This window comes from Orycteropus afer, unplaced genomic scaffold, assembly GCF_000298275.1.
Source record: "Orycteropus afer afer isolate SDZICR_OR568_19922 unplaced genomic scaffold, OryAfe1.0 scaffold00290, whole genome shotgun sequence".
Lineage (NCBI taxonomy): Eukaryota > Metazoa > Chordata > Mammalia > Tubulidentata > Orycteropodidae > Orycteropus > Orycteropus afer.
The window spans coordinates 1,254,176-1,278,302 of NW_006921877.1; the positions used below are offsets into that span (position 1 = coordinate 1,254,176).

At 44.2% G+C, this 24,127-nt stretch overlaps 1 protein-coding gene across 1 annotated transcript; it reads right to left on the bottom strand.

Annotated features, from left to right (window-relative positions):
• Positions 1–12,563: 12,563 nt before the first annotated feature.
• On the bottom strand, positions 12,564–22,719 carry RIIAD1 (regulatory subunit of type II PKA R-subunit domain containing 1). The gene is made up of 4 exons (XM_007950988.1): positions 22,636–22,719; positions 22,078–22,154; positions 14,100–14,146; positions 12,564–12,634 (listed from the first exon to the last, which is right to left on the bottom strand). The coding sequence occupies exons 1-4, from the start codon at positions 22,717–22,719 to the stop codon at positions 12,564–12,566; spliced, it is 279 nt and encodes a 92-aa protein (XP_007949179.1).
• Between the last annotated feature and the right edge of the window lie 1,408 nt (positions 22,720–24,127).

The following is a 24,127-nucleotide window of genomic DNA, read 5'->3' on the forward strand; positions in this document are numbered from 1 at the left end:
GATCTCTAAAGTCATCTCACCACTCATCTGTCAGTGTGTCATACTGTGGTGGCTTGTGTATTGCTGTGATACTGAAAGCTCTACCACCAGTATTTCAAATACCAGCAGGTCGCCCATGGTAGACAGGTTTTGGTGGAGCTTCCAGACTAAGACAGATGAGGAAGAAAGACCTGGCAATCTACTTCTAAAAAAACTGGCCAGGGACTTCTTGTAAGATGGAGGAATAGACGGACAAGCCACACAGACCCTCCTCAACAAAGAAAAGAGAAACCACTTGACAGAGATATAGAATATAATCCTGGAGCCCTGAGCTTTGAAAGAAAGTACACAGAAGTGGATGAGGCACCAACTATTAGAAAAACCTGAACGAAAACAGTGAGTACAGAGACGTTCGGAGCAGTGGACTGTCAGCTACTCTGATGGGACCAACAGCCTGAATATTTCTAAGTGGTGTTGGGATCTTAGAATTGACCTAAAGATTGGCCCTGGTCACCAAGCACTGCAGGGACGACTGCATGGGTGACCTGTGACTAGGAAGGGAAAAAGCAAGGAGGGAGACAGCTTAAGCTGTAAACTTTCCGCTGTCTGGAGGGCACAGCCATTTTGATTATTTACACATGGCAGCCATTTTGGATATTTAAAGTGACCAAGGATGCAGCCATTTTGAATCTTTACAAGTGGCAACCATTTTGGATTTTAAAGTGACAGTATTCTCATTTAGATTCCAGGGACCTAAGAATAGGCTGTTTTCCAAGAACGGGAGGGACATATGAGAGGCTGACAACAGGAAAGGAGACAGGTATAAGTGCTGTCAACTAGCAAACAAGAGGACAACAGCATAGTACCCTGCTTGCGTAGATAACATATAAACAAAACAAAGAAAACTAAAATCGTGGGCAAGTCACTCCAATGTACAATCACCAATTAAATATAAACACGAAAACGTCACAATGCCTCGGAGACAACACAGCATCACAGTCCACACAAAGAAGCAAGATAAAGCAGGAGAAACAAGGGACCAGGATACAGACCCAAAACACATCCCTGATGAAGACACAGCATTGGAACTCCCTGATAAGTAATTCAAAAGAATTATATTTAGGTATCGTCAACAAATTGAGAGACAGATCAAGGAAAACACAGAGAAAACCCTAGAACAATTTTGAAAGACAATACAAGAACAAAATGACAAAATAAATGAAATATTAGAAATGATATAAAATCTACACACAGAAATCCAGAAGATGAATACTAAATTTTCAGAAACAGATAAGACATTGAATGGGCAAAGGAGTAGAATTGAATCAATGGAAGACAGAATTAGGGAGATTGAAGGCAAATACTTGAATACATCTTTGGAAAGGAATCAATCAGAAAAAAGATCAAAACAAAATGAAGAACATCTAAGGGATACCATCAAAAGGAATAATCTATGTGTAATCAGAATTCCAGAACAGAAAGAGACAAATAAAACCACAGAGAAAACTGTTGAAGATTTGTTGGAAGAGAATTTTCCTGGTATGATGAAAGATGAGAATATATCCATTCAGGAAGTCCAACGAACCCCAAACAGGATAGACCCCCCCAAAAGAAAATCACCAAGACATATCATCATCAAACTCACCAAAATCAAAGACAAAGAAAGAATCATGAGAGCTGCATGGGAAAAACGAAAAGTTACCTACAAGGGGCAACCAATAAGATTAAGCTTGGATTTCTCGGCAGAAACTATGCAGGCAAGAAGACAATGGGATGGTATATATAACACCCTGAAAGAGAAAAATTTCCAACCAAGAATTATATACCTAGCAAAACTGTCCCTCAAATATGATGGTGAAATTAGGACATTTCCAGATAAGCAGAAATTAAGGGAATTTGTTAAAACCAGACCAACCTTACAAGAGATGCTAAAGGGCATCCTTTGGACAGAGAAGCAACAACAGCCAACAATAACTGACCATTAACACACATGATGACATAACCCAGAAACTAACTCAGCTATGGACGTATCCAAAGTAAAGAAGCCTACAAGGTTGTAAACAGGGAACCAGAGACACCAACCAACAAATGAGGACAACTACAAACCAAAAAGAGGGAAAAAACTGTGTCGTTACAGAACTTCTAGATGGTAGGGAAGTCAAGACAACTACAAGATAGAACAGACTATTCTAAACTTAGAAAGAAAACTATAAATCACAGGGTAACCTCAAAGAAAAATTATAAACTTCCACATCAAAATCAAAAAAAGGACCAGCACAAATACTGAGCAAATACTAAAACAATAGCAACGAAGGAAGTGATAACACGATTCATAAACAAAATGAGCTCAGCACAGAAAATTATATGGAACAAAGAAATCAACACCATGAAAAGTGCATAACAAAAATGACAGCAATAAATTCATATTTGCTGATAATTAATGCTATGCAGCACTAAAGAATAATGTAGAGTCTACAAAACACTGCATAATATGGATCAACTTGGAGGACATTATGGTAAGTGAAATAATTCAATCACAGAAGGACAAATATAGTATTAGTTCATTGCTGTGGAGGGTCAAGGGAAGGTTTATATATGGAGGGAAACTTTCTTTGTTGGTTGCCGGAGGTGGGAGGGGAGGAGAGGGACACTGCAAAAAAAATGCATTGACCCACGTCACTTTAGTTTTGTGTATTTTACTGTACATAAATTATATTTCAATAAAATGCATTAAAAAAAACAAAAAACTGGCCAAAGAAAACCTTATGAATTGCAGCGGATCACTGGCTGCAACTATGGGCTCAACCAGAGCAATGATTATGAGGCTGGCACGGGACCAGGCAGTGTTTCGTTCTGTTGTACTTAAGGTCCCTGTGAGTCAGAAACTACTCAATGGTCCCTAACAATAACAACAAGCCCATTCCTACCTTAAGAAATTCCATGATTCCCTCTGGCACCTTGTTTTCATTTCTCCAGAGAGATGGAGTCAGAAGCGTGGCTACTGAATGTCATGCTGGACCCTGAAGCAGCTTTCTCAAGAAATCTCCAGGTCTTAAAAGAAAAAAGAAAAAAAAGAAAAAGAAAAAGAAGTCTCCAGGTCTTCAGCCTCTTTTTTTTTTTTTGAAATTATGGTTTAGGTGAAAAGTTTACAGAGCAAATTAGTTTCCTATTCAACAATTTATACACATTTTGTTTCATAACATTAGTTGCAATTCTCAAACTAAACACTTTTAAATTTCAACATGCTGACTTACTCTTCATTTTAATCCCTTCTCCCCTTTCTCACCAGGGTAACCACACTTGTGATAGCTTCCCCAGTGACCATCTCTGTGCCAAATTAAAAGGGCCCTGATGAAATGATTCACTTCGGCTACTTCACTGAAACAATGGCTGCCGTCTACTGAGGGCCTACTATGGACCAGACGTTAGGTAAGGTGCCTGTGTGTGTAATGATAATCCTCACCACAAATATCCAAGGTACATTTTATCCTTCTTTATGGATGAAGAAACTCAACAACCCAAGGAAACAATGAGAATGGTTCAAGAGTGCTAAGCCTATTTTCTTTCAACAAGCATTTAGTGAGGGGCTGTTGTATGTAAAAAGGAGTTCTGGTTGCACAGTGGATAAGGCATTGGGCTGCTAACTAGCAAGTCAGCAGTTGAAACCCACCAGCCACTCTGCAGAAGGCAGATGGGAAAATCTACTTCCATAAAGAGTTACAGCCTCAGAAACTCAATGGGGGTCACTATGAGTTGGAATTGACTGGATGGCAGTAAGTTTGGTTTCTGGTTTATCATGTACAAAAGGAGCCCGAGTGGTACAATGGTTAAGCTCTTGGCTGCTAACTTGAAGGCTGGCAGTTTGAACCCACTCAGCAGCTCCACAGGAGTAAAGGGTACTCCATAACAGCACCCAAAATCATTTGTAAGCAAAGCACATTTGGTTCTTTTGCATTAAAGGAGAATTTTCCTTTGAGTGCCAAAAAATTCCCATGTATACATGTCCCTATGCACATGCCAGCCTGCTCCACGGAGATGTTTTTACAGACAGTATGTCAGCGTTCATAGAGCCCAGTCATCAATTACAATCAGATGTAATGTCTAGTACCAATTCCCTCTTTTTACAAATATGGAAACCAAAGTCCTAAGGGACTGTGTTAAAAGTCAGAAAGACTTCAGTAAGAACTTTCCCTGGAAAAAATAAGAATTACCCTTCCGATTTAATAATGGGGGAGACAGAGAATTAGATGGTAAATTAGCACCTATAATCCCATTCATCCATTAGCAGTCAGGTCAGCTCCCATAATTGCTACCTTGGGAAACATTTTCTGACCACCTCCTGGTCATACCCCTCACCCCACCACCAGTGCAAGTTAGGTATCCCTCCTCTGGGTGCCCATATGGCTTCTGTGTTTATCATTTCACTTTTTAAATTGTATAATATCTATATAGCTGTTTTCACTCACTAGACTATGAGCTTCTTGAGAAAAGAGTATGCCTTATTCCCAAAATTTAGCATCCTGAGCACCTAATATCCCTTAGTATTTGCTGAATAAATAAGTGAGTGAGTAAATTTATGGTCAATCTTAAAAGGTTTCTTTTAAGAAGGGAACGTCTACAGTGCTTATGAAACAACACTGCCCAGAGACAAGGCCTTGGATTTCGTAACTTCTGAAGAATCTTTCTAGTACAGTAATCTATACATCTGTGACTATTTCCTCACTCCCCTTCTCTTCTTCCTATTGACTCTCCTCCACTCAGACCTAAAATAGGCATTTTCCAAGTGGTGTGCTGAGCTCCCAGCCACACCCAGGAGAGGGCAGTAGAGGCTGGTCCAGTTTAGACTGAGAGTGCCCTGCTCTCTAGACTGCCCTTCCTTCCCAGCTCCTGAACAAGGCCGAAAGGGGAACAGCAACAGTGAAGGTGATCCTCACTGCAAGCCTACGGGAAAGGGACCTCTCCAATTTTGAGGAGGAGAAACCGAATACCTACAGAGGCTGCTCCAGGTCACTCAATGGCAAAGGTAGGCCTACCTCCAGCTCATGTATTTACTCTCTTGATATAGATAGATATAATCTGAGCAGCAATTCCAAGAAGCACCTAATTTTTTTAGCCTAAAAGTAAAATAGAGCAGAAGGGATGGAAAATGCCAGATCAATGAAGGCTCAAGCATCTCCCATTACACAAACTTACTTTTTTTTTTTTTAATTGTGATTTGGGTGAAAATTTACAGAGCAAATTCACTTTCCATACAGCAGTTCACATACACTTTGTCTCATGACATTGACTATAATTTACCCCAATGCAACAGCTCCCCTCTCACTTCCTCCTGATAATTAACTCTTTCCTATATCCATCCCTCCATGCACTCCTGCGCCCTGAGCTGTCTCCCTGTGCATAAACAGCCCTTCTTTCTCCAAGGAGTATATCTACCTCAGGTAAATGTTCAACTCATATGCCTGTCTTTTGTTTGGCAAGCTACAGGTGTGGGCTCAATTCCAGACCTGAAGGGCAGCTAGGGGCCATAGTCTCAGTGGTTCCACCAAGCTCTATCAGACCAACAAACCTGGCCCCCTCTTTTATTTTTTCCTCCAAATGATTTTGAGTTTTTTTCCACATTGTTCTCCCTCTCTATCAAGGATCTCCTACACAGATCTCCCTCTGAGTGGATGACAGTGGTAGCCAGGCACCATCTAGTTCTTCTGGTCTCATAGTTGTATAGGCTGCAGATCAGATGGTGTACCAGTCACTTTTGTTGTTGTTGTTATTTGCCATTGAGTCGGCCCTGACTCATAGCAACCCCTCCTTGGGTTTCCGAGGCAGTATCACCACAGAAGTAGGATTGCCCAATCTTCCTTCCGAGGAGTCACTAGGACTAATTATTTCCATGAATTTTTGGTTTTCTTCATTCTTCTTTGCTCTGGATGAGGAGAGATCCATCGTTGCATCTAGATGGCAGCTTGCAAGCTTTTAAGATCCCAGTCGCTATTCACCAAAGTAGGAAGTGGAACAATGTACACAAACCTACTCTTGACCCCACTGCTTCTTCTAAGTACTGTCCTACTTCCCATCTTCCTTTCATAGCTAAGTGCCTAGAAAGTAGTCTCCATAGGCAGTGTGCGTCCACTTCCACATTCTCATCTCCCAGTTGCTATTAAACCCACTGCAATCTCATTCTGTTCGCCCTGCCCCATCCAAACCACTCATATTAATGACTCAATTGAAAATTCAATAGATTTTTTAATCTAAAATTATCTCCCCATTTCTCCTATCCCTACCTATTTCCCCTCTGTATTCTCTTAGTATGTGGTTCTTTCATCCTTCAATTTGCCCAAGACAGAAACCTGGAGATCATTCTAGAATCTAAACCCTCGTTTGCTACTATAGCCCACTCAAATCAACAAGTCCTGTCAACTCCTCCTCCTAAATACATCTGGATTTTACCTCCTGTTCTCCATGCCACTGCATACAAGCTCTTATCCGGCTGTCCATCCACCAATTCAATCATTCAACAAGTGTAGGGGCTGGCCACTTAGTGACCTGGCAAAGCCTGCTCTCATTGGAGCTCAAATTCTTGAGAGTGACAGAATATAATGAGAAAATAAATAAGCAAAATAATACCAGACAGTGATAGGTATAAACCAGGGTGATGTGATGGAGAATGGCTGAGGGGAAAAAAATAATAATAATAATAGCAGAGGGAGGCTACCTCAGTTGGACAACTAGGAAAGAACTTGAGAAAGTGACAAGAAGCTTTCCAGGGCACTGTTGGCTGGCTACATACTCAGCTTCTCAGCATCCCTTACAGAGGTGGCCAATGAAGTGTTAAAGTCAATGGGGGTGAAGAGGGTGTTCTGGGGAAGCATTTGATTTCCTGAGAAGAACAAGTATCACTCGTACAGTCCCTTCCTACCCCTCCTTTGACCATAAGGGAAAGAGAAGAAGCCACAGAGATGTAAACCATGACCCAATGCTGGCAGCTGCCACCTCCACACTTGCTATGTGAGAAATTAAACCAAACCCATGGCCAGTGAGTCAATTCTGGCTCACAGCAACCCTAAAGGACAGAGTAGAACTGCCCCATGTGGTTTCCAAGACTGTAAATCTTTACAGAAGCAGACTGCCACATCTTTCTCCAGCAGAGCAGCTGGTGGGTTCAAACCACTGAATTCTTGGCCAGCAGTCAAGTGCTTAATCACTGTACCACCTATGTAAGAAAAGCAAACCCTATTTGTTTAAGCTTCTCTTAGCAAGCAAAGCTTCTTTTCAGCAGAGAGCAAACCAACTTGGATCACTAGCCATGTGAAGATCTAGGGAAGAGAAATCTAGGTAGGGTTCAAAGACCTTAAAATGGAAACTACGTTAACATGTTTGGGGAACAGAGAAAAGATGAGTGTGGCTGGAATACAGTGAGGTGGGAGGTCAAAGAATAGTAATGAGATAAAGTCTGGGAGGTGGAGTGCATGTTGCAAAGTTTTGCAGCCTGTGGAAGGCCATCTGGATTTTATTGCAAGTGCATAAGACACCATGGAAGGACTTTCAGCAGGGGAATGATATAATCTGATTTAGGATTTTTATAAAGGATCATTCTAGCTGTTATGTGGAGAATTGAATCAGGAGTATAGGTGAGGCAGACAGCTATCCCCTTTTCTCTTGACACTTGATACTCTAGAAGTTGAAAGAACTATATGTTCCTTTTCTCAGTCTCTGCTGAACTTAGGGTGGGTCACATGATCCTATTCTGGACTGTAGGGGTATATTTCCAGGAAAGTTTTTCTTTCCTTATGAAAGGGACAGACTCAGCTGGTAGGGCTCTGAACCCCCTCTCCCTGCTGGAATACAGAAATGGCACCTGCGAGTGCAGGTGCCTTTGCAGTCACGAGATGACAGGCAAAGGCTGGCTGAGACAGGAAGAACCTGGTCTGGATACTTCTCCGTATCATTAAACCTTGGAATCTTGCCCACTGCCAGACTTCTTTTTAGATGAGAAAAAGAGCTCCCCATTTGTTTCCAACCAAAACCTACTGCCATCAATTCGATTCTGACTCATTGTGATCCCACTGGGTTTCCAAGGTTGTAAGTCTGTGGTAGTTATGTTTGCATGTCAGCTTGGCTGGGCCTGGTTGAGTGGCTGGGCAGCTGGTGGTAGTTATTCCCCATGATGAGACTGGCAATCAACTCCAAAGTGGGATCTATCACAAGCAGCTGAGTAGCTGCCGTTGGGATGTGGTCTGCTTCTTGTATATAAGGAGAAGCCTTGGGAATGGTCTTTAGTTTATGGCACACTTGGACCCTGCATGTAGCCATGTTGTTGTCCTGCTGACCTTGGGACTTTCAATGGACTTGAATTAATGGCCTGCCGTGTGGTTTGGTAACATCGGAACTGTGCCTTTTTATTTGTCAACCTTGGGTTTGTCAGCCTCAGCACCTAGCAGCTGTCTAGGCGAAGAAATGCCTCTAGCTCCAGTGGGCTGGGGGCAGGAGGCAGAGCTGGACCCCAAGGTTGAAGGGGTTTCACCCAGCCCCTAGAGCCTGGCACTTTGAACTTGGACTTAAAGCCTCCAAACTGTAAGAGAATAAACTCCTGTTTGTTTAAGCCATCCCATTTGTGGTATATTCCTGTCAGAGTGGCACTAGGTAACCAGAACATAAGTCTTTACTGAAGTAGATTGCCTCAGCTTCCTCCCACAGAACAGCTGGTGGATTTGAACCGCCAACTTTTTGGTTAGCAGCCAAATGCCTTAACCACACCACCAGAGCTCCTTCCCTATTTGTTTAAACCACTGTAGATTAGTTTTCTGTTACCTGCAACTAAATGCATTCTCAACTGTTGTAGAGGCCGAGAGAGCCAGCAGAGAGACTGGTTGTTGTGAAGTGCCTGAAGTGGTGTAGGTGAGAGACAACGGTGGCTAGGATGATTGTGATTGTTTCCCTAGATCTTTCCATTTCTAGTCTTTAGCTTCCTTAAATGTCTTCCACACTATCTAAATGCAAATCTCTTCATGAACTACTCTTGGCTTAAAATTCTTCACTAGGTCTCCACTGCCTATAGGACAAAAATTTAGATTTGTATTTCTTCCGCCTAGCACACAGTGCTTTTTGCTTATGGGCCCCCATCTTCTTGTGTGGCATCTTCTTCCACTGCTCCACCTTGCCCCACCTACCATAAACACACACCTTACTGAGCACCTCCACGTGCCAGGCACTATGCATTCTTTCTCTCTCCTCCAAACAACCCTGAGGGGTAGTTACCACAAGTCTCCTTTTATAGATGAGGAACCCAATGCTTGAGGAAGTTAATTGACTTACCCAAGTGCAAGCACCTAATAAGTGGTGGATCGGGATTTAAATGCTGGTCTGATTTCAAAACAAATTAGAGATTTTTTTTTTTCTCACTTATCAACAAGCCTGGTGCTCAGACACCATCAGGGCCTGAGGATCTTCTGATCTTTCAGCACTTTAGCAGGTTGCCTTTCCCCTTCATGCTTGTCACTTCATAGTCTCAGGATGGCTGCTCAGCTCTGGACATCATATTCAGGTTCAAATCAGGAAGAACGGGGAAGCTAACCAGCTGAATCTGTGCTCTCTACTCCCCCCACCTTTTGTTTTTAAGAAAAGCAAATGCTTTCCTAGGAAAACACACACACACACACACACATTTGCATGGGTGCACCTAGCTGCAAGGAGGACTATCAGGGAATGTGATTGTTATGGTTGGCTCAGATCAACCACGGTCCACTACTTGGGGTTTGAGTCCACTGGTGCTCAAAACAAAACTGAGGTTCTGTTAGCAAGGAAGAAAGGGGGAGTGAGCATGGGCAGGTGACAAAGAGTCTGCTCCCTCCATCCTGCTCAGAAGTCCCTAAAGTCCCCTGATGACCCCACACCTCTCTCCCCACCTCCTCCCCACATCTGCCAGGCAAACTGTTTTTCACCCATCACATGCCTGACTCATTCCCCCAGGCAGACCTGGTGTGTTTTCTTCTATTGCCCTCTCTATTACATGCGTCCTTCCATCATGGGTGTAAAATTGCCACTGCAGAGATTCATGCCTTATAATGTGATTAGTCATTCAATTATGCATTTATGTTCTCCACTAATGCTTACTGAGAACTTGCTGTGTGCAGACACCTGCTAGGAGCTTGGGATTCAAAAATGAACGTGTTAGCTTTCCACATTTGGTCACTGCCCTCATGGAGTTTTCAATTTAATAAGTGAGCTATTCAGATAGACACTGAAAAGACTGCATGCTAAGGCCTAGGACAAGATGCTCTGGTGGTGCAGTATATAAGGCATCTGACTGGCAAGCAGAAGATTCAAACCCACCAGGCTCTCTGTGGAAGGAAGATGAGGCCATCTACTTCTGTAGATTTACAATCTTGGAAACCCAGTGGGGGTCACTGACTCAGAATCAACTCAATGGCAGTGGGTTTGTTTGTTTGTTTGTTTTAAGGCCTAGGATAGCAGAATAATGGGGATATGGGAGAGAAGCAGCCCAGCTCCTCAGATCATGAATCACCAGGTAGCAGGCACTGTCTTTATGTCTACCCTAGCACCTAGCAGTGTCTCACACAAAGCAGATACAGTAGGATTATGTGTTAAATTCACTCATTACTCAGGAAGGTGAGGCTTTGCAATGTACTTTAAATTCTCATGTGTATCAGGAACCCCCCAAGAATGAGCCACCATACTCTTGCAGTATTAAATCATGCTCTCAAGCATCTTGAAAAAACACCTTGCTGTTTCCCACACTGTTGTGGGTTTCTTCTCCCAGGAAAGGTTCTAAGAGTGTTTAATGTAATACTTCACAGCAGAGGTTCTTAGAGGAGATCCGTGTTTTTTGCTGAAGGCTTCATGTGATTTTCTAAACAGGACTACCTCACTGTCAGTACCAAAGCTGAGTGTGATTCCAAAAGCACTTAGAATAACTCCTCGGGTTCCTTTTCCATAGTTTATTTGGCATAGTTCTAATAGTCCTGTAGGTGCTCTGTTGTGCTGCCCTTTCAACTACTGCAGGTGATGGCAGCTGCAGACAAGGCAGGCAGAGACAAGGAAAATACAACCCCTGCTTTGCTCTGTGCTTCTGTTGCCATGGGGATGCTGACAAGTGACACAAAGGTGAGAGGTTCTTCATACAGTGGAGCCAGTGAGTTGTGAAGCCCAGAGAGGTAGAACATAAACATGTTAAGGCTACCAAGACTCATAGGCTGGGAAAGGACTTCATAAGGCTATCTAACCCATTCCCCTGCCTACTAGCTGAAAATCAAATGCATGGACAGCTTGCTCCTGAAAACCCTCAAGAATAAAGTCCACAACCTCTCTGAGTCACATGTCAGGCTCTGATTTCACAATAATCATGACCCTGGATGGGTTTTCTACATCTAATCTTGTTCTCTCTTGCTGTCCTTCCAGCCCAGTTCCTCTTATTATTGCTTCTATGAAATAAAAGTTAATCATCACCCTCCATATAATAACCCAGGAGGTAAGATAAGGAAAAATTCAAGTCACCACTGAAACGTGCATGCAGTTTGCTCCTGTACCACTGCACCCAGCCATGGTTCTCCCGGGGTCCCCATGCCTGCTCTTTGTGTCCTCCCAGCAGGCCACCCCGTCTTGGCTCTGGGAATGAGTGGGCTGGAGGGGTAGGTAATACATGGACCGTGTGTATACGTGCACTGACCTAGCTACGAGGCCACTGGGCCAGCACTACTGCATCACAGCCAGTCTAAGTGGGGACAGAGTGGCGCCCACCCATGAATGATGTCTTCCTCCTTCTGGGTGAAACAAAGCAGAGAGAAAGCAGGAAGGGTTGTTTTTAATGAATATCTTTAAAAGCCTTTGTGACTGCAGACAGTGCCCAAGGCAGCTTAGAAACCCACACTGATGGCAACAAGGCTCTCTTTCTTCCAGATGACCCTGCAAAACAGAGATGGCTCTGCTGAATTAGGAGGGTGGCTTTTTCCCACCTCACATTAAGAGAAAAATCCCAGCCTTCAAATTTGAGAAGCCTCCTGCCTGAAAAACATGTGATGGCCTTAATAGCATAGCTTGGTTTAAAGGCAAGGACAGCAGGAAAGCACCCAACCTACAATGCCAAGTGGGGGTGGGGGATATCATTGCTTTTACCTCTTCCAGAAGCAACAGGAAACCTCTCCCTCCCACCACTGAGGACATAAGGAAAAGGCCACCTGCAGAAACATTCTGGAAGTAAGGGCTTAGTACTAAATGCTCCCATCCTCATTTCCCTGTGGCTTTCTTTATCGCTGAACTTCTCCCATTGCCATGCTCTTAATCTACTTCACTAGGTTAAAAAAGATGTCTCTTACTGCTACTGACATGCTAGACAAACCCTTGGCCATTTTTCACAGTCCCCATTTCCCCCAAATAGTGTTGAGAAAACTAAACATCTGCTTTGAATTTCTCTCCACTGTGTCTGCTTGGCTTCTTCCACACCCTGGCCCAAGAAACCAATGCTTATTTTCACCAGAGTAAAAAAACCCCTGTCTCTAAGTGAGGTCAGCACCTACCCTGAGGCTGGATTCCTTCTGTTCTCTCCCAACAACTGAGCATCAGGATTTTACTAATTAAGTTGCTTTCTTTTCCTTAATTAGCTGCATGTGAATCTTGTTGGGAAGTTCTGGATCCGTGAAATAGTCTGGGGTAAGAATCAAAGAGAAGAAATCATCTAAACCCGAGGGAAAAACCCTGGGAGGGAGATGCTTACTCTGCTAAAAGTTAGGATGGCTTGGTCCTGGCAGGACTGTCACTGGTGGCTCTGCTTTACAATGTAATATGAGATGTTACAGCAAATCCTGTGGTCACTGTCCCTGCCTGAGCCACTCTGAGCCTGCCAGCTCAAGTGTTCCCAGCAAGGGCTTACACGGACAGCTCCATCCCCTCCACGTTGGCTGTGTGTCTCTTATTGACGCACATCGAGCATCAGAAGGCTGATGGGATTCTCTGGGTTTTCTGCTCCTGGCCCACCTTATAAAAGCCCAGAAAACTCACTGCCATCGAGTCGGTTTCAACTCACAGTGACTTCTCCTTGGATTTCCGAGGCAGTATCTCTGAGGAAGTAGAGTGCCCAATTTTCCTTCTGAGGAGCGGCTAGGGTCTGAACCACCAGCCTTCTGGTTAATAGTCAAATGCCTTAGGCACTACACCACCAGAGCTCCAGGGCTCCAAAAATGCCAAGATTATTCTTGCCTAAACTCTGCTCGTCACCTCCTGTCTCTGGGATATGACGCCCTCTCTGAGAGAAGAGCCAGGCTCTCACAGGAGGACAACAGAAGAGGGTTTTTATATACCCAGCATAACATCAATCAGAGGCAGCATCTGCTGTGGCAGCAAAGACGTACTTCGAACCAGTTAGAAATAGTTTGAGGACAAAACCAACTCCCAGGGCTGACCCAAAAACCCAAACCCACTGCCATCAAGTTGACTCTGACTCATTGTGATCTCATAGGATAGAGTAGAACTGTCCCATAGGCTGTAAATCTTTATGGAAGCATGCTGCCTCACTAGCCACCGACCTTTTGGTTAGCAGCCAAATGCTTTAAACACTGCACCACCAAAGTTCCTTCCCAGGGCTGACAGGATCCAAGAAATCATTCAACTTGGCCTCTTCCCTTCGACCCATCGACCTTAAGCCATATTGGGCAGTTGAGCCCACGAGAATCACCTAAGAAGCCTTTGAAACTATGGATGCTGGGCCCCAACCCCAGATTAATTAAATAAAGATCTCTGGGGGTGGGGCCTGGGCACAGGGCTTTTTTTAAAAAAAAAAAAAAAACTCCCCAGGTGATTCTAATGTGCAGCCGAGATTGTAAACTCGGCTTTAAGATTCCAGGGAAAGAATTGCCAAAATGTTCCTTTGGGAATCTCAAAATTCTTAACAATCCTCACCATTAGGAAGTTCTGCCTCATTTCTTATCTGTCCTCAATTTGAGAAAATAACAACAGAGGAAAGAGGCCTTCCGAACAAAGCTCCCTTAGGGGACACTGGATGAAATACCTAAGACGCTGCAGGGAGAATCCTGGGCTTGTCCGAGTCTAGACCCACAATAATACTTCCTGCACTGGTTTAATCAGATACCCCAAAATGATACTGCCTTACTTACCTGCAGCAAATTCTTGGATGTTGTCTGGTCTTTTCAAAAACATTTCTCTGGAAAACATAAAGGATAAGGATTGGAGGTAAAGTAAGCTTTAAGGCAAGCTGTGCTAATGCTGCGGGGTCTTGTGCTTTCAGGGAGCGGATTCATCTGAGATTCACCCATTTTGGGAGTCAATAAGCCAACAGGTTCCTAAAAAAGAACTTTTCATTCATGATATCGTTCAGCTCAGAATCTGAGGCACAGAGCCAAACACCCTTTATGAAAATAAATCTAGGTACTGCTCACTTCACAAAGCAGATGGGCTATAGCCCATCTGGGGTGGGGTTTATTGTTCATTCAACAAACATTTTCAAACTACCGGATACCAAGCTGGGGTGGGGGGAGGAGGAGGCAAAGATGACGAGAATGTTGTCTGGAACTCATGGGGCTCACATATGGTAAGGCAAAGATGCAATCCCACAGTCTTTGAGTACATTTAACCATGAATTCCTACAGGGGGGAAATACAGTAAACAATACACCAAGTTGGAAAGACAGTTGTTAATGGTCGTTGACCCTGTGGCATAGTGCATAGAGGCTGTGATAACACCCACAGCCCCACTACCAGTGGGGAGCTGAAAATATCTTTCATCAAATAGAGTCTCATGGTTTATAAAGTATGTTCACAAACAATGTCTCAGTTTACAAAAATGCTGTGGAACTACAATTATTATGCCCCCATTTCATATATGAAGAAACCATGTCCCCAAAAGGTTACTCATTTGCCCAAGTTCATGGAGACAGTCAATAAAGGAGAAAGGGTCCAGGTCTTGTGACTTCAAGGTCAGTGCTCTCTACAGTATTTTCTCTTGGGCAGTGGTCTGCCTTGCTCAGCCCCCAGTCCCCACCCCCCCAAAACTAGAAAAAAACCTCCCACTGCCCAGGATGCTGCTCCTCCTAACCTTCAAGAAGGCTGTCCTCCTTCTCCTCCAACTCAATTTGATAACTGCTGAGTGTGAGTTAGATGTAAGTCACTGCCCTAGATGGGATAGATGGGGGAGGGAGGAAGTAAAATATAGCCCTCTCCTCAAGGAATTTATAGTTAAGTAAAAAGGAATAGGTAAGTTCTCAAATGTTCAAAAGGCCAAGTAACCTAAGGTAAGTGCTAAAAAAAAAACAAAAAAAAATTCACTGTCATTAAGGTGATTGAGACTCATAGCAACCCCCATTGGGTTTCCAAGGTTGTAAATCTTTACAGAAGCAGATTGCCTCATCCTTCTTCCACAGAGCAGGTGATGGGTTCAAACCACCACCATTTTGGTTTGCAGCTAAATGCCTTAACCACTGCACCACCAGCACTCCCTGAATGCTAAAATTGGAGTATTAAATAGTGAACAGTTTGATGCACTGAACACTTATGACCAAAAACCAGACAAAATGTAGGATGACATCAAGAACATCAACCATGAAGAAAGCAAAAGGTCATTAAAAAACAGGAAAGGGAGAAAAGACCAAAATGGATGTGAGAAAAAACTTGCCCTTGAACAGAGAGTAGCTAAAGCAAATGGAAGAAATGACAAGATAAAAGAGCTGAATAGAAGATTTCAAAGAGCAGTTCGTGCAAAGCCAATTACCATAATGAAATGTGCAAAGACCGGGAGTTAGAAAAAAAAGGGAAGACCATGCTCAGCATTCCTCAAGCTGAAAGAACTGAAGAAAAAATTCAAGCTTTGAGTTGCAATACTGAAAGATCCTGTGGGCAAAATATTGAATGATGCAGGAAATATCAAAAGAAGATGGAGGGAATACACACCCACTGTACCAAAAAGAACTGGTTGATGCTCATCCATCCATTTCAGGAAACGGCATATGATCAAGAACCAATGGTACTGAAGGAAGAAGTCAAAGCTGCACTGAAGGAACTGGCGAAGAACAAGGCTCCAGAAATTGACAGAATACCCACTGAGATGTTTCAACAACAGATGCCCCGCTGGAGGCACACACTTGCCTACGCCAAGAAATTGGAAGAGAGCTACCTGGCCAACTGACTGGAAGAGATCCATATCTGTACCATTCCAAAGAAAGGTGATCCCACAGAATGTGGAAATTATCAAACAATATCATTAATATCACACACAAGTAAAATCTTGCTGAAGATAATTCAAAAATGGTTGCAGCAGTATATTGACAGAGAACTTTCAGAAATGCAAGCTGGATTCAGAAGAGGACATGGAACGAGGGCTATCATTGCTGATGTTAGATGGATCTTGGCTGAAAGCAAAGCATACCAGAAAGATGTTTACTTGCGTTATATTGACTATGCAAAAGCAGTCGTGTGTGTGGATCATAACAAATTATGAATAACCTTGAGAAGAATGGGCATTCCAGAACACTTAATTGTGCTCATGAGGGACCTATATATGGACCAGAAGGCTGTTGTTCAAACAGAAAAAGGGGATACTAAATGGTTTAAAATCAGGAAGAGGATGTGTCAGGGTTGTATCCTTTCACCATACTTATTCAATCCATATGCTGAGCAAATAATACGAGAAGCTGGACTATATGAAGAAGAGCATGGCATCAGGATTGGAGGAAGACTCATTAACTACCTGCAATATGCAGATGACACAACTTTGCTTGTTGAAAGTAAAGATGACTTACTAATGAAGATTAAAGACTACAGTCTGCAGTACAGATTGCATCTCAACATAAAGAAAACAAAAATCCTCACAATTGAGGATAAGCAGTGTCACGATAAATGGAAAAAGATTGAAGTTATTAAACATTTCCTATTACTTGGTTCCACAATCGACATCAACAGAAGGAACAGTCAAGATATCAGACAATGTATTGCACTGGGCAAATCTGCTGCAAAAGGCCTCTTTAAAGTCCTGAAGAGCAAAGATGTCTCTTTGAAGACTAAGGTGTGCCTAACCCAAGCCATGGTATTTGCAACCATATGCCTCATCTGCATGTGAAAGCTAGACAATGAATAAGGGGGACCGCAGAAAAGCTGATGCTTTTGAGTTGTGGTGTTGAGGAAGAATACTGAAAGTACTGTGGACTGCCAGAAGAACTAACAAATCTGTCCTGGAAGAAGTGCAGCCAGAGTGCTCCTTGGAAGCGAGAATGGCCAGATTTGGTCTCACCTACTTTGGTCATGTTGTCAGAAGGGACCATTCTCTGGAGAAGGATATCATTCTTGGTAAAGTGGAGGGTCAACACAAAAGCAGAAGACCCTCAAAGAGATGGACTGACACAGTAGCTGCAATGATGGGCTCAGGTATAATAAGGATTGTAAGGCTGGCACAGGACTGGGCAGTGTTTTGTTCTGTTGTACACACCAAGAGCCGGAACTAACTCAATAGCACCTAACACCAACAACAAATAGTGCTCTGGGAGATCAGAGAGACAGAGTAATTACTGAGAAGAGGACCCCAAAAACCTCCAAGCAACCAACATTTGAGAGGCCCTTTGAGATACACATGAAATTTCAAAAGGTAGGATGAGGGTTGAGGGACAAGAGCATCCCAAACACAGGGGAACAGCAAGAGCAAAGACCCAGAAATAAAAATGGGACAGTCCCTGCTCTACAGACTGTGAGCTCCTGAAGGGGAGGAACTGGGTGCTATCCACCTTTGTAGCCCCAGAGTCAAAGTGCATTCAGGAGCCCATCGTGGGGCTGCATAAGGTCTGTAGGATGAACAGTTCAGTCCATCTGGAGTATGTACTCAACATGTGTAGGAAACAGTGGAAAACAAAGGAGGCTCTCTTAGAGAGGGCCTTGGATGCCAAGGAGAGATGCTTACACTCAATTTAAAAAACAATGGCAATAGATAAATAAAGGGTGGAATGTTGTTGTTGTTATGTGCCCTCGAGTTGGACCAGACTCATAGCGACATAGCGACCCCTCCTTGGGTTTCCAAGGCAGTATCACTATGGAAGTAGATTGCCCTGTTTTCCTTCCGAGGAGTGGCTAGTGGGTTTCCGAGGCAGTATCACTATGGAAGTAGATTGCCCTGTCTTCCTTCAGAGGAGTGGCTGTTGTTGTTGTTGTTGTTATTTGCCGTCCAGTCAGACCCGACTCATAGCGACCCCTCCTTGGGTTTCCGAGGCAGTATCACTACGGAAGTAGGATTGCCCAACCTTCCTTCCGAGGAGTGGCTGGTGGGTTTGAACCTCCAGCCTTCTGGTTAGCAGTCAAGTGCCCTAGGCACTATGCTACCAGAGTGGGTTTGAACCGCCAGCCTTCTGGTTAGCAGTCAAGTGCCTTAGGCACTACGCTACCAGAGCTCCCAAAGGGTGGAACAGTCACACACAAAGGAGTCCTGGTGGTGCCGTGATTAAGTGCTTGGCTGGTAACAAAAAGGTTCAGCAGTTCAAACCCAGCAGCCGCTCCGTGGAAGAAAGATGAGGCAGTGTGCTTTTGTAAAGATTTACAGCCTTGGAAACACTATGGGGCAGTTCTACCCTGTCCTATAGGGTCACTATGAGTTGGAATCAACTGGATGACAATGGATTTTAAAGTCACACAAGGAGTCCTGGTGACGCAAAGGGTAAGCACTCAGCTGCTAACTGTAAAGTTGGTGACTCACACCCACTCAGTTGCTCCACGGCAGAAAGACCTGACAATCTGCTCCTGTAAAGATCACAACCTAAAACACCCCCTGGGGTGCTGCTACTCTGTCACATGGGGTCACAATGAGTCAGAATCAACTTGACAGCACCAAACAAGTCACACAATGCAATACCCTACAGCCATGAAAATGAAGGACCGACAAGATACTGCTGAGCAAAAGCCAAGCACAAAAGGGTACATATTGCAGGATTCCATGTAAGTCAACTACAAAAAGGCAAAACAAATCTATGATTAGAAGGCAGGCTACTGGTTACTATGGTTGGGGTAAGGGGCCACAAGGGGTCTGAGGTGCTGGTAATGTTCTATTTCTTGATCTGGATGTTGGTGCCATGTGTGTTTTCAGTCTGTGAAAATCCATCCAGCTTTATACATTCGATATGCTACTTTTCTGTACATAGGTTATATTTCAATCAAATATTGTTGTGTTTCATTTTTTAAAGGCAGGGTAGAGCCACTGAAGATTTTTCCAGCTGAGACATGAGATAATCAGTTATGATCACTGCTGTTATTTTTTGAAGATTCATCTGCCTAGTTATTTACAAAAACATCTACCAAAGCCTGTGTACAAGTTTACACTTTGCTGTCATAACCCCAGCCTAAAACCTGAGGTTTCTGGATGCCTAAAGGAAGTCTGTATCCTATTCTTTCAATTTTTCAGGTCCAAACTTCAAGGTACTAAGACTTCTGTGCACTATCCATGTGAATGTAGACTGGAGAGCTGTGGCTGAATGGCCATAAATCAGTACCCCCTAAAAACACCTACTGCCATGGAGTTGGTTGCAACTCAGAGTGACCCTATAGGACAACAGAGTAAAACTGCATAGGGTTTCCAAGCCTGTAAATCTTTATAGAAGCAGACTTCCTCATCTTTTTCCCACAGAATAGCTGGTAGGTTTGAACCACCGACCTTTTGGTTAGCAGCCGAATACAGTAGGATCTAAAAAGCCCAAGTGAGGCGCTCTCTCCTCGACAAGAACAGGGGACAGCTCAGACCTCCCCATGGTTTGGGGGGAGTCCAGAGCAGAGACCTGCACAACTGGCAAGGTTCAGTGTGCTGCCCAGGATCCTGCCTCCTCTTCTTCCCATTCTCTTGCCTCATAGAAAGCACCAACTGAAGCAGCCAGTGAGTGGCAGACTCTGGTCCATCCTGATACCACCCACAGGAAACAACAGTAACACACACACAAAATGAACACAAATCCTCAAACACTTCCTCCTCCATTACCCACATCCCAGAAAGAGAAAGGCCTGAAAGGGGCAAGGGGGATTGATTTCCAGTAGGACAGCTCCAGGGGCAGCAAAACGAAAGGGCTGGTAGCCTACCTGGCCTATGGGAGGGGGATGATAAGGAAGGGAAGGGAGGCTGGCAGCCAGGCCCAGGACACTCAGCCTCCTCCTGGAAACTGTTTGTTCCTGGACAAACAGATGCAGGGCCTTCCCTGACATGTGACTAACACAACACCCTCTTCACTCACCACACCCAAGTGTACTAATCCTTTTGTGTGCAAACAATGCAGACACTGATTTAATTCAGGCTTTTTAAACTTCTCTCCCCAGTCTCTCTGCAGGAATCACTCAGAACTTGGATTACAAGGTGTCATCCAGGAGAGACATGGTATCATCCTTTATTTCCATTTACAAGATCCAAAAAGTGATGGCTTGATCCCCAGGTCTCATAGTGGCAGAGGACCCCTATACTGTCTTTCATGCCTTATTAGCCCTTGCCCCAGAACACCCAACCTTCAGAGTAACTGGATCCAACTTTCAGTTTTCCCTCTTTACTTCCCCAATCTGCCCTCTGAGAAACTATTGCCACTCAGAGAAACATAAAGAAGAGTGAGATCCAGGAAAAGCAAAGGGAGTAAAACAAGACAACCCTCTCCAAATCTACTTTTAAGAAGACAAAGGAGATACCCACTTCTGTGTTCCCCAGCAAACTGGTCTGTGGACCATGCTTGTACAGCATAGCGCAGTGGGAAAACCAGAAGTTAGATCCTGGTTCAGCAATTTGGGGAAGTTATTTCACCTCTTTGATCTTCACTTTTCTCACCTGTAAAATGGAAATGATAATCAGCTACTTTTTGTAGAGCTGCTGGGAGGATAAGCACAAGGGTACCAAGGTGCTACACCCTGGGTGGGCACTGAGAACACAAGCAGAACTCCATCACCCTGGAGACTTTGGTCCAGTGGGAGAAATGCGAGACTGACAGTGCAGTTATATATGCTGTGATATTATAATACAGTGTGATGACTGCTAATCTAGGGTATCCACATAGTACCGGGAAATGGAAGTCATTATTACCTAAATCTTACCTAAGAAGCTCTGTTGGCATAGTGGAGTAATGCATTTGGCTGCTAACCAGAAGGCTGATGGTTCAAACCTACCAGCGGCTCCATGGGAGAAAGATAAGGCAATCTACTTCCGTAAAGATTTACAGCCTTGGAAATGCAATAGGGGTCACTATGAGTCAGAACCAACTAGACAGTGGTGGGTTTGGTGTTTGGTTTATTTATCCACAGCCAAATCATATTTGAGATAGCTCTATTGTTTTCATCCATTGCTGCACCCAGACTTTTCCCCACCCCTTTTCAGTTATTTGCCTTTCAGTCCAATATTCCTTTCAAACAAATGCCAGGGTAGAAAGCAGTGTGGAGGAAGGAAAGAACAGATTCAAGAGATGGCGGAAAATGGTCTTCTTTCTTCCAAGACTCACAGGGAGTAGCTTCCAACCTGGGAGTCATCCTACACAATGATTCTCAAGAAGGGAAGGACCAGGCATCTGAATTTCTTTTTAAAGTTTTACTGGTGACCCAGGAGCTTCAGTAGCATAGTGCCTAAGGCACTTGACTGCTAACCCAGAAGGCTGGCGGTTCAAGCCCATCAGCCACTCCTCGGAAGGAAGGTTGGGCAATCTACTTCCGAGTGATACTGCCTCGGCAACCCAAGAAGGGGTCACTATAAGTCAGTCCGACTCGATGGCAAATAACAACAACACTAGTGACCCTGTTAAGCTCTAGTTGAGAATGGTGTTCTAAATCCAATGTTTGCCTGTTGGGTTTCTCGATTACCAAATTTCCTCTTATAGGTGTCGTACGGTATGTATCTACCCTTAAACTGAAGGAGTATTTTTTGCAGAATTAAGAAATAACTGAAGGAAACCTCTACAGATAACCAAAGAAAATCCTGGGTGTCACAAATCCCAGAGTGGGGGGAAAAAAAAATATGGTATTTTCTAACTTTCATACCTTAAAGGAAGAGAAAGGGAATGTATATTTAAAGAAAACAGGGGTCACTCATCTATACCCAAGAAGATTTGGTAAAAGTTCCACCAGTTGCCCAAGGCCAGACTGGAAAACCACCTACCTGAAGAAACCACTTAGAAGCAGCTCCACCTCTTTGTGGATCCTTAGGTATTTTTCGTTAGCAATCCGAGTCTGAATCTGGGGGCAAGAGCAAAGGGCTATTTTCCATTAGGGACAGTCGGGGTTCATGCGCTGAACGTGTGAAGGGTTAGAGAAAACACCATCGAATTTAACCCAGATCTTTTCCCAGGATCCTTAAAATTGTAAGCTGCCCATTTTATAAACCTCTTGCTGTTCCAGGGCTATAAAACTAGGGTCCCACACGGTAGGATCCCGACCATCGGGAAGTTCTTGTTTGTATTAATTTCATGTACCCGCCGGGGCGTTCGGCCCATTTCCTTGGCCAGATCTCTGCTTTAGTTCTTCCATTTTCAGGAGCCCGCCGGGTTCTGTTCAGAGGGCCAGAGGCCCAGAAGCCCAGTGGCGGGTCCCCAGGGTCTTCCTCGATCCCTCCGCCCCTTGATCTGGTAACAGGTTCCTGCTCCCTTTTCTGAGGGGCCCTCCTCCCAGTCAAGGTGCTTTTGTCCTGGAGGAGCTGCACTCTAAGGGCTTCACCCACCTTGAAGTTGCGCAGCTGCTCCAACTGCGCAGGGCTAAGCAACCCGGGCTCGGGCCCCAGCAGCTCGCACCGCTGCAACGCCATCTTGTCGCGGTCGTCAAGGCGACGGGCCGCGCGGACGGCGAGGCCCCGCCCCCGGGCCCGCCCCGCCTCGAGCGGGCCTTCTTAGGTCCGCGAAGGGGGAGCGTTGTTCAGACGTCTCTGAAGCCAAGTAGTACTCTCTGGAGGGTGTCCAAAGGCTCTCCTTTTCCAGATTCGAGGGCTAAGAAAAAAATTATTTGAGGTTGGTGGGATCAAGAAGGACTCATTCCACATACAATCAATCTAGACTTATTCAAAAATTTGTAAGTACGTGTGTCCCATATTCAAACGAAGATAAAATTAAATACTGCCCTGGTCTGCCCACAGGCCCAGTGGCCCAAATACTCATGTGTGTGAGTGAGAGAGCCTACTTTTATTTCCTTAACTACATATTAGTATTCACTGTTGCATATTTTAAAGAGCTCTGGTAGCATAGTGCCTAAGGCATTTGACTGCTAACCAGAAGGCTGGTAGCTCAAACCCACCAGCCACTAATTGGAAGGAAGGTTGGGCAATCTCCTTCCATAGTGATACCACCTGGGAAACCCAAGGAGGGGTCTCTATGAGTAGGGTTGGACTGGATGGCAGTGAGTTTATTGCGTATTTTGTTGGTCCGGCTTTCCTTGCCATTTGAGGTAGAGGCCTCTAGAGGGCAGGGAGGTTATCATCTCTTTGTACACTCGCAGAGGTTCTGTTGCAGATGTATCCAATTAGAGGCTAGTATTTGGTGACTATCCACTCTGCCCACACATACCACAACCACATTTTGCCTTTTCTGGAAAATGTCAGTTATTCAACAAGAGAGCGTCCTAAGGTAAGGTCTCCAGAATCTGGTTCCTGACTCTCCCATTTGGGTGACAGCTGGAGGAAGCCAGTACTGGGGAAAGAGAATCCAGGGTTCTTCTCTTCCCACCAGCACAGAAGCCAAACACCATCTGCCCTGTAGACACTTAACATTGAAATCTTGTGTTTTAAAACACAACACGAAAGCACCCCATAGGCTGTAGTGAGCTTAATTCTGTAAAGGAAGGGATGTTCTCCAACTAAAGATGCTGTAAAGACCTGGTGAACGTTCTTCCAGAAGTTTCCCCTTTTGGATTGACTTTGTCTCTTTTTTTTATTTTTTCAATTTTTATTGTGATTTGGGTGAAAGTTTACAGAGCAAATTGGTTTTCCATACAGCAGTTCACAGTATACTTTGTCTCATGACATTGACTGCAATTTCCCACAATGCAACAGCTCTCTTCCCACTTCCTCCTGATAGCCACCTCTTACCTGTGTCCTTCCCTCTCATGCACTTCTGCCCCCACCCTGAACTGTCTAACTGTGCATACACAGCCCTTCTGTTCTCCCATGATTGATCTCTCCAAGGAGTGTATCTACCTAATGTAAATGTTCAGCTCATATGCCT

What these genes read in the sequence shown, in the direction of transcription:
- RIIAD1 (XM_007950988.1), bottom strand. Translation starts at nt 22,719, where the DNA reads ATGGCGTTGCAGCGGTGCGAGCTGCTGGGGCCCGAGCCCGGGTTGCTT. An exon ending in CTTCTAAGTGGTTTCTTCAG is followed by an intron (nt 14,147 to 22,077) that starts GTAGGTGGTTTT and finishes TATGTTTTCCAG; the next exon opens with AGAAATGTTTTTGAAAAGAC. An exon ending in CATCCAAGAATTTGCTGCAG is followed by an intron (nt 12,635 to 14,099) that starts GTAAGTAAGGCA and finishes TTCTTACCCCAG; the next exon opens with ACTATTTCACGGATCCAGAA.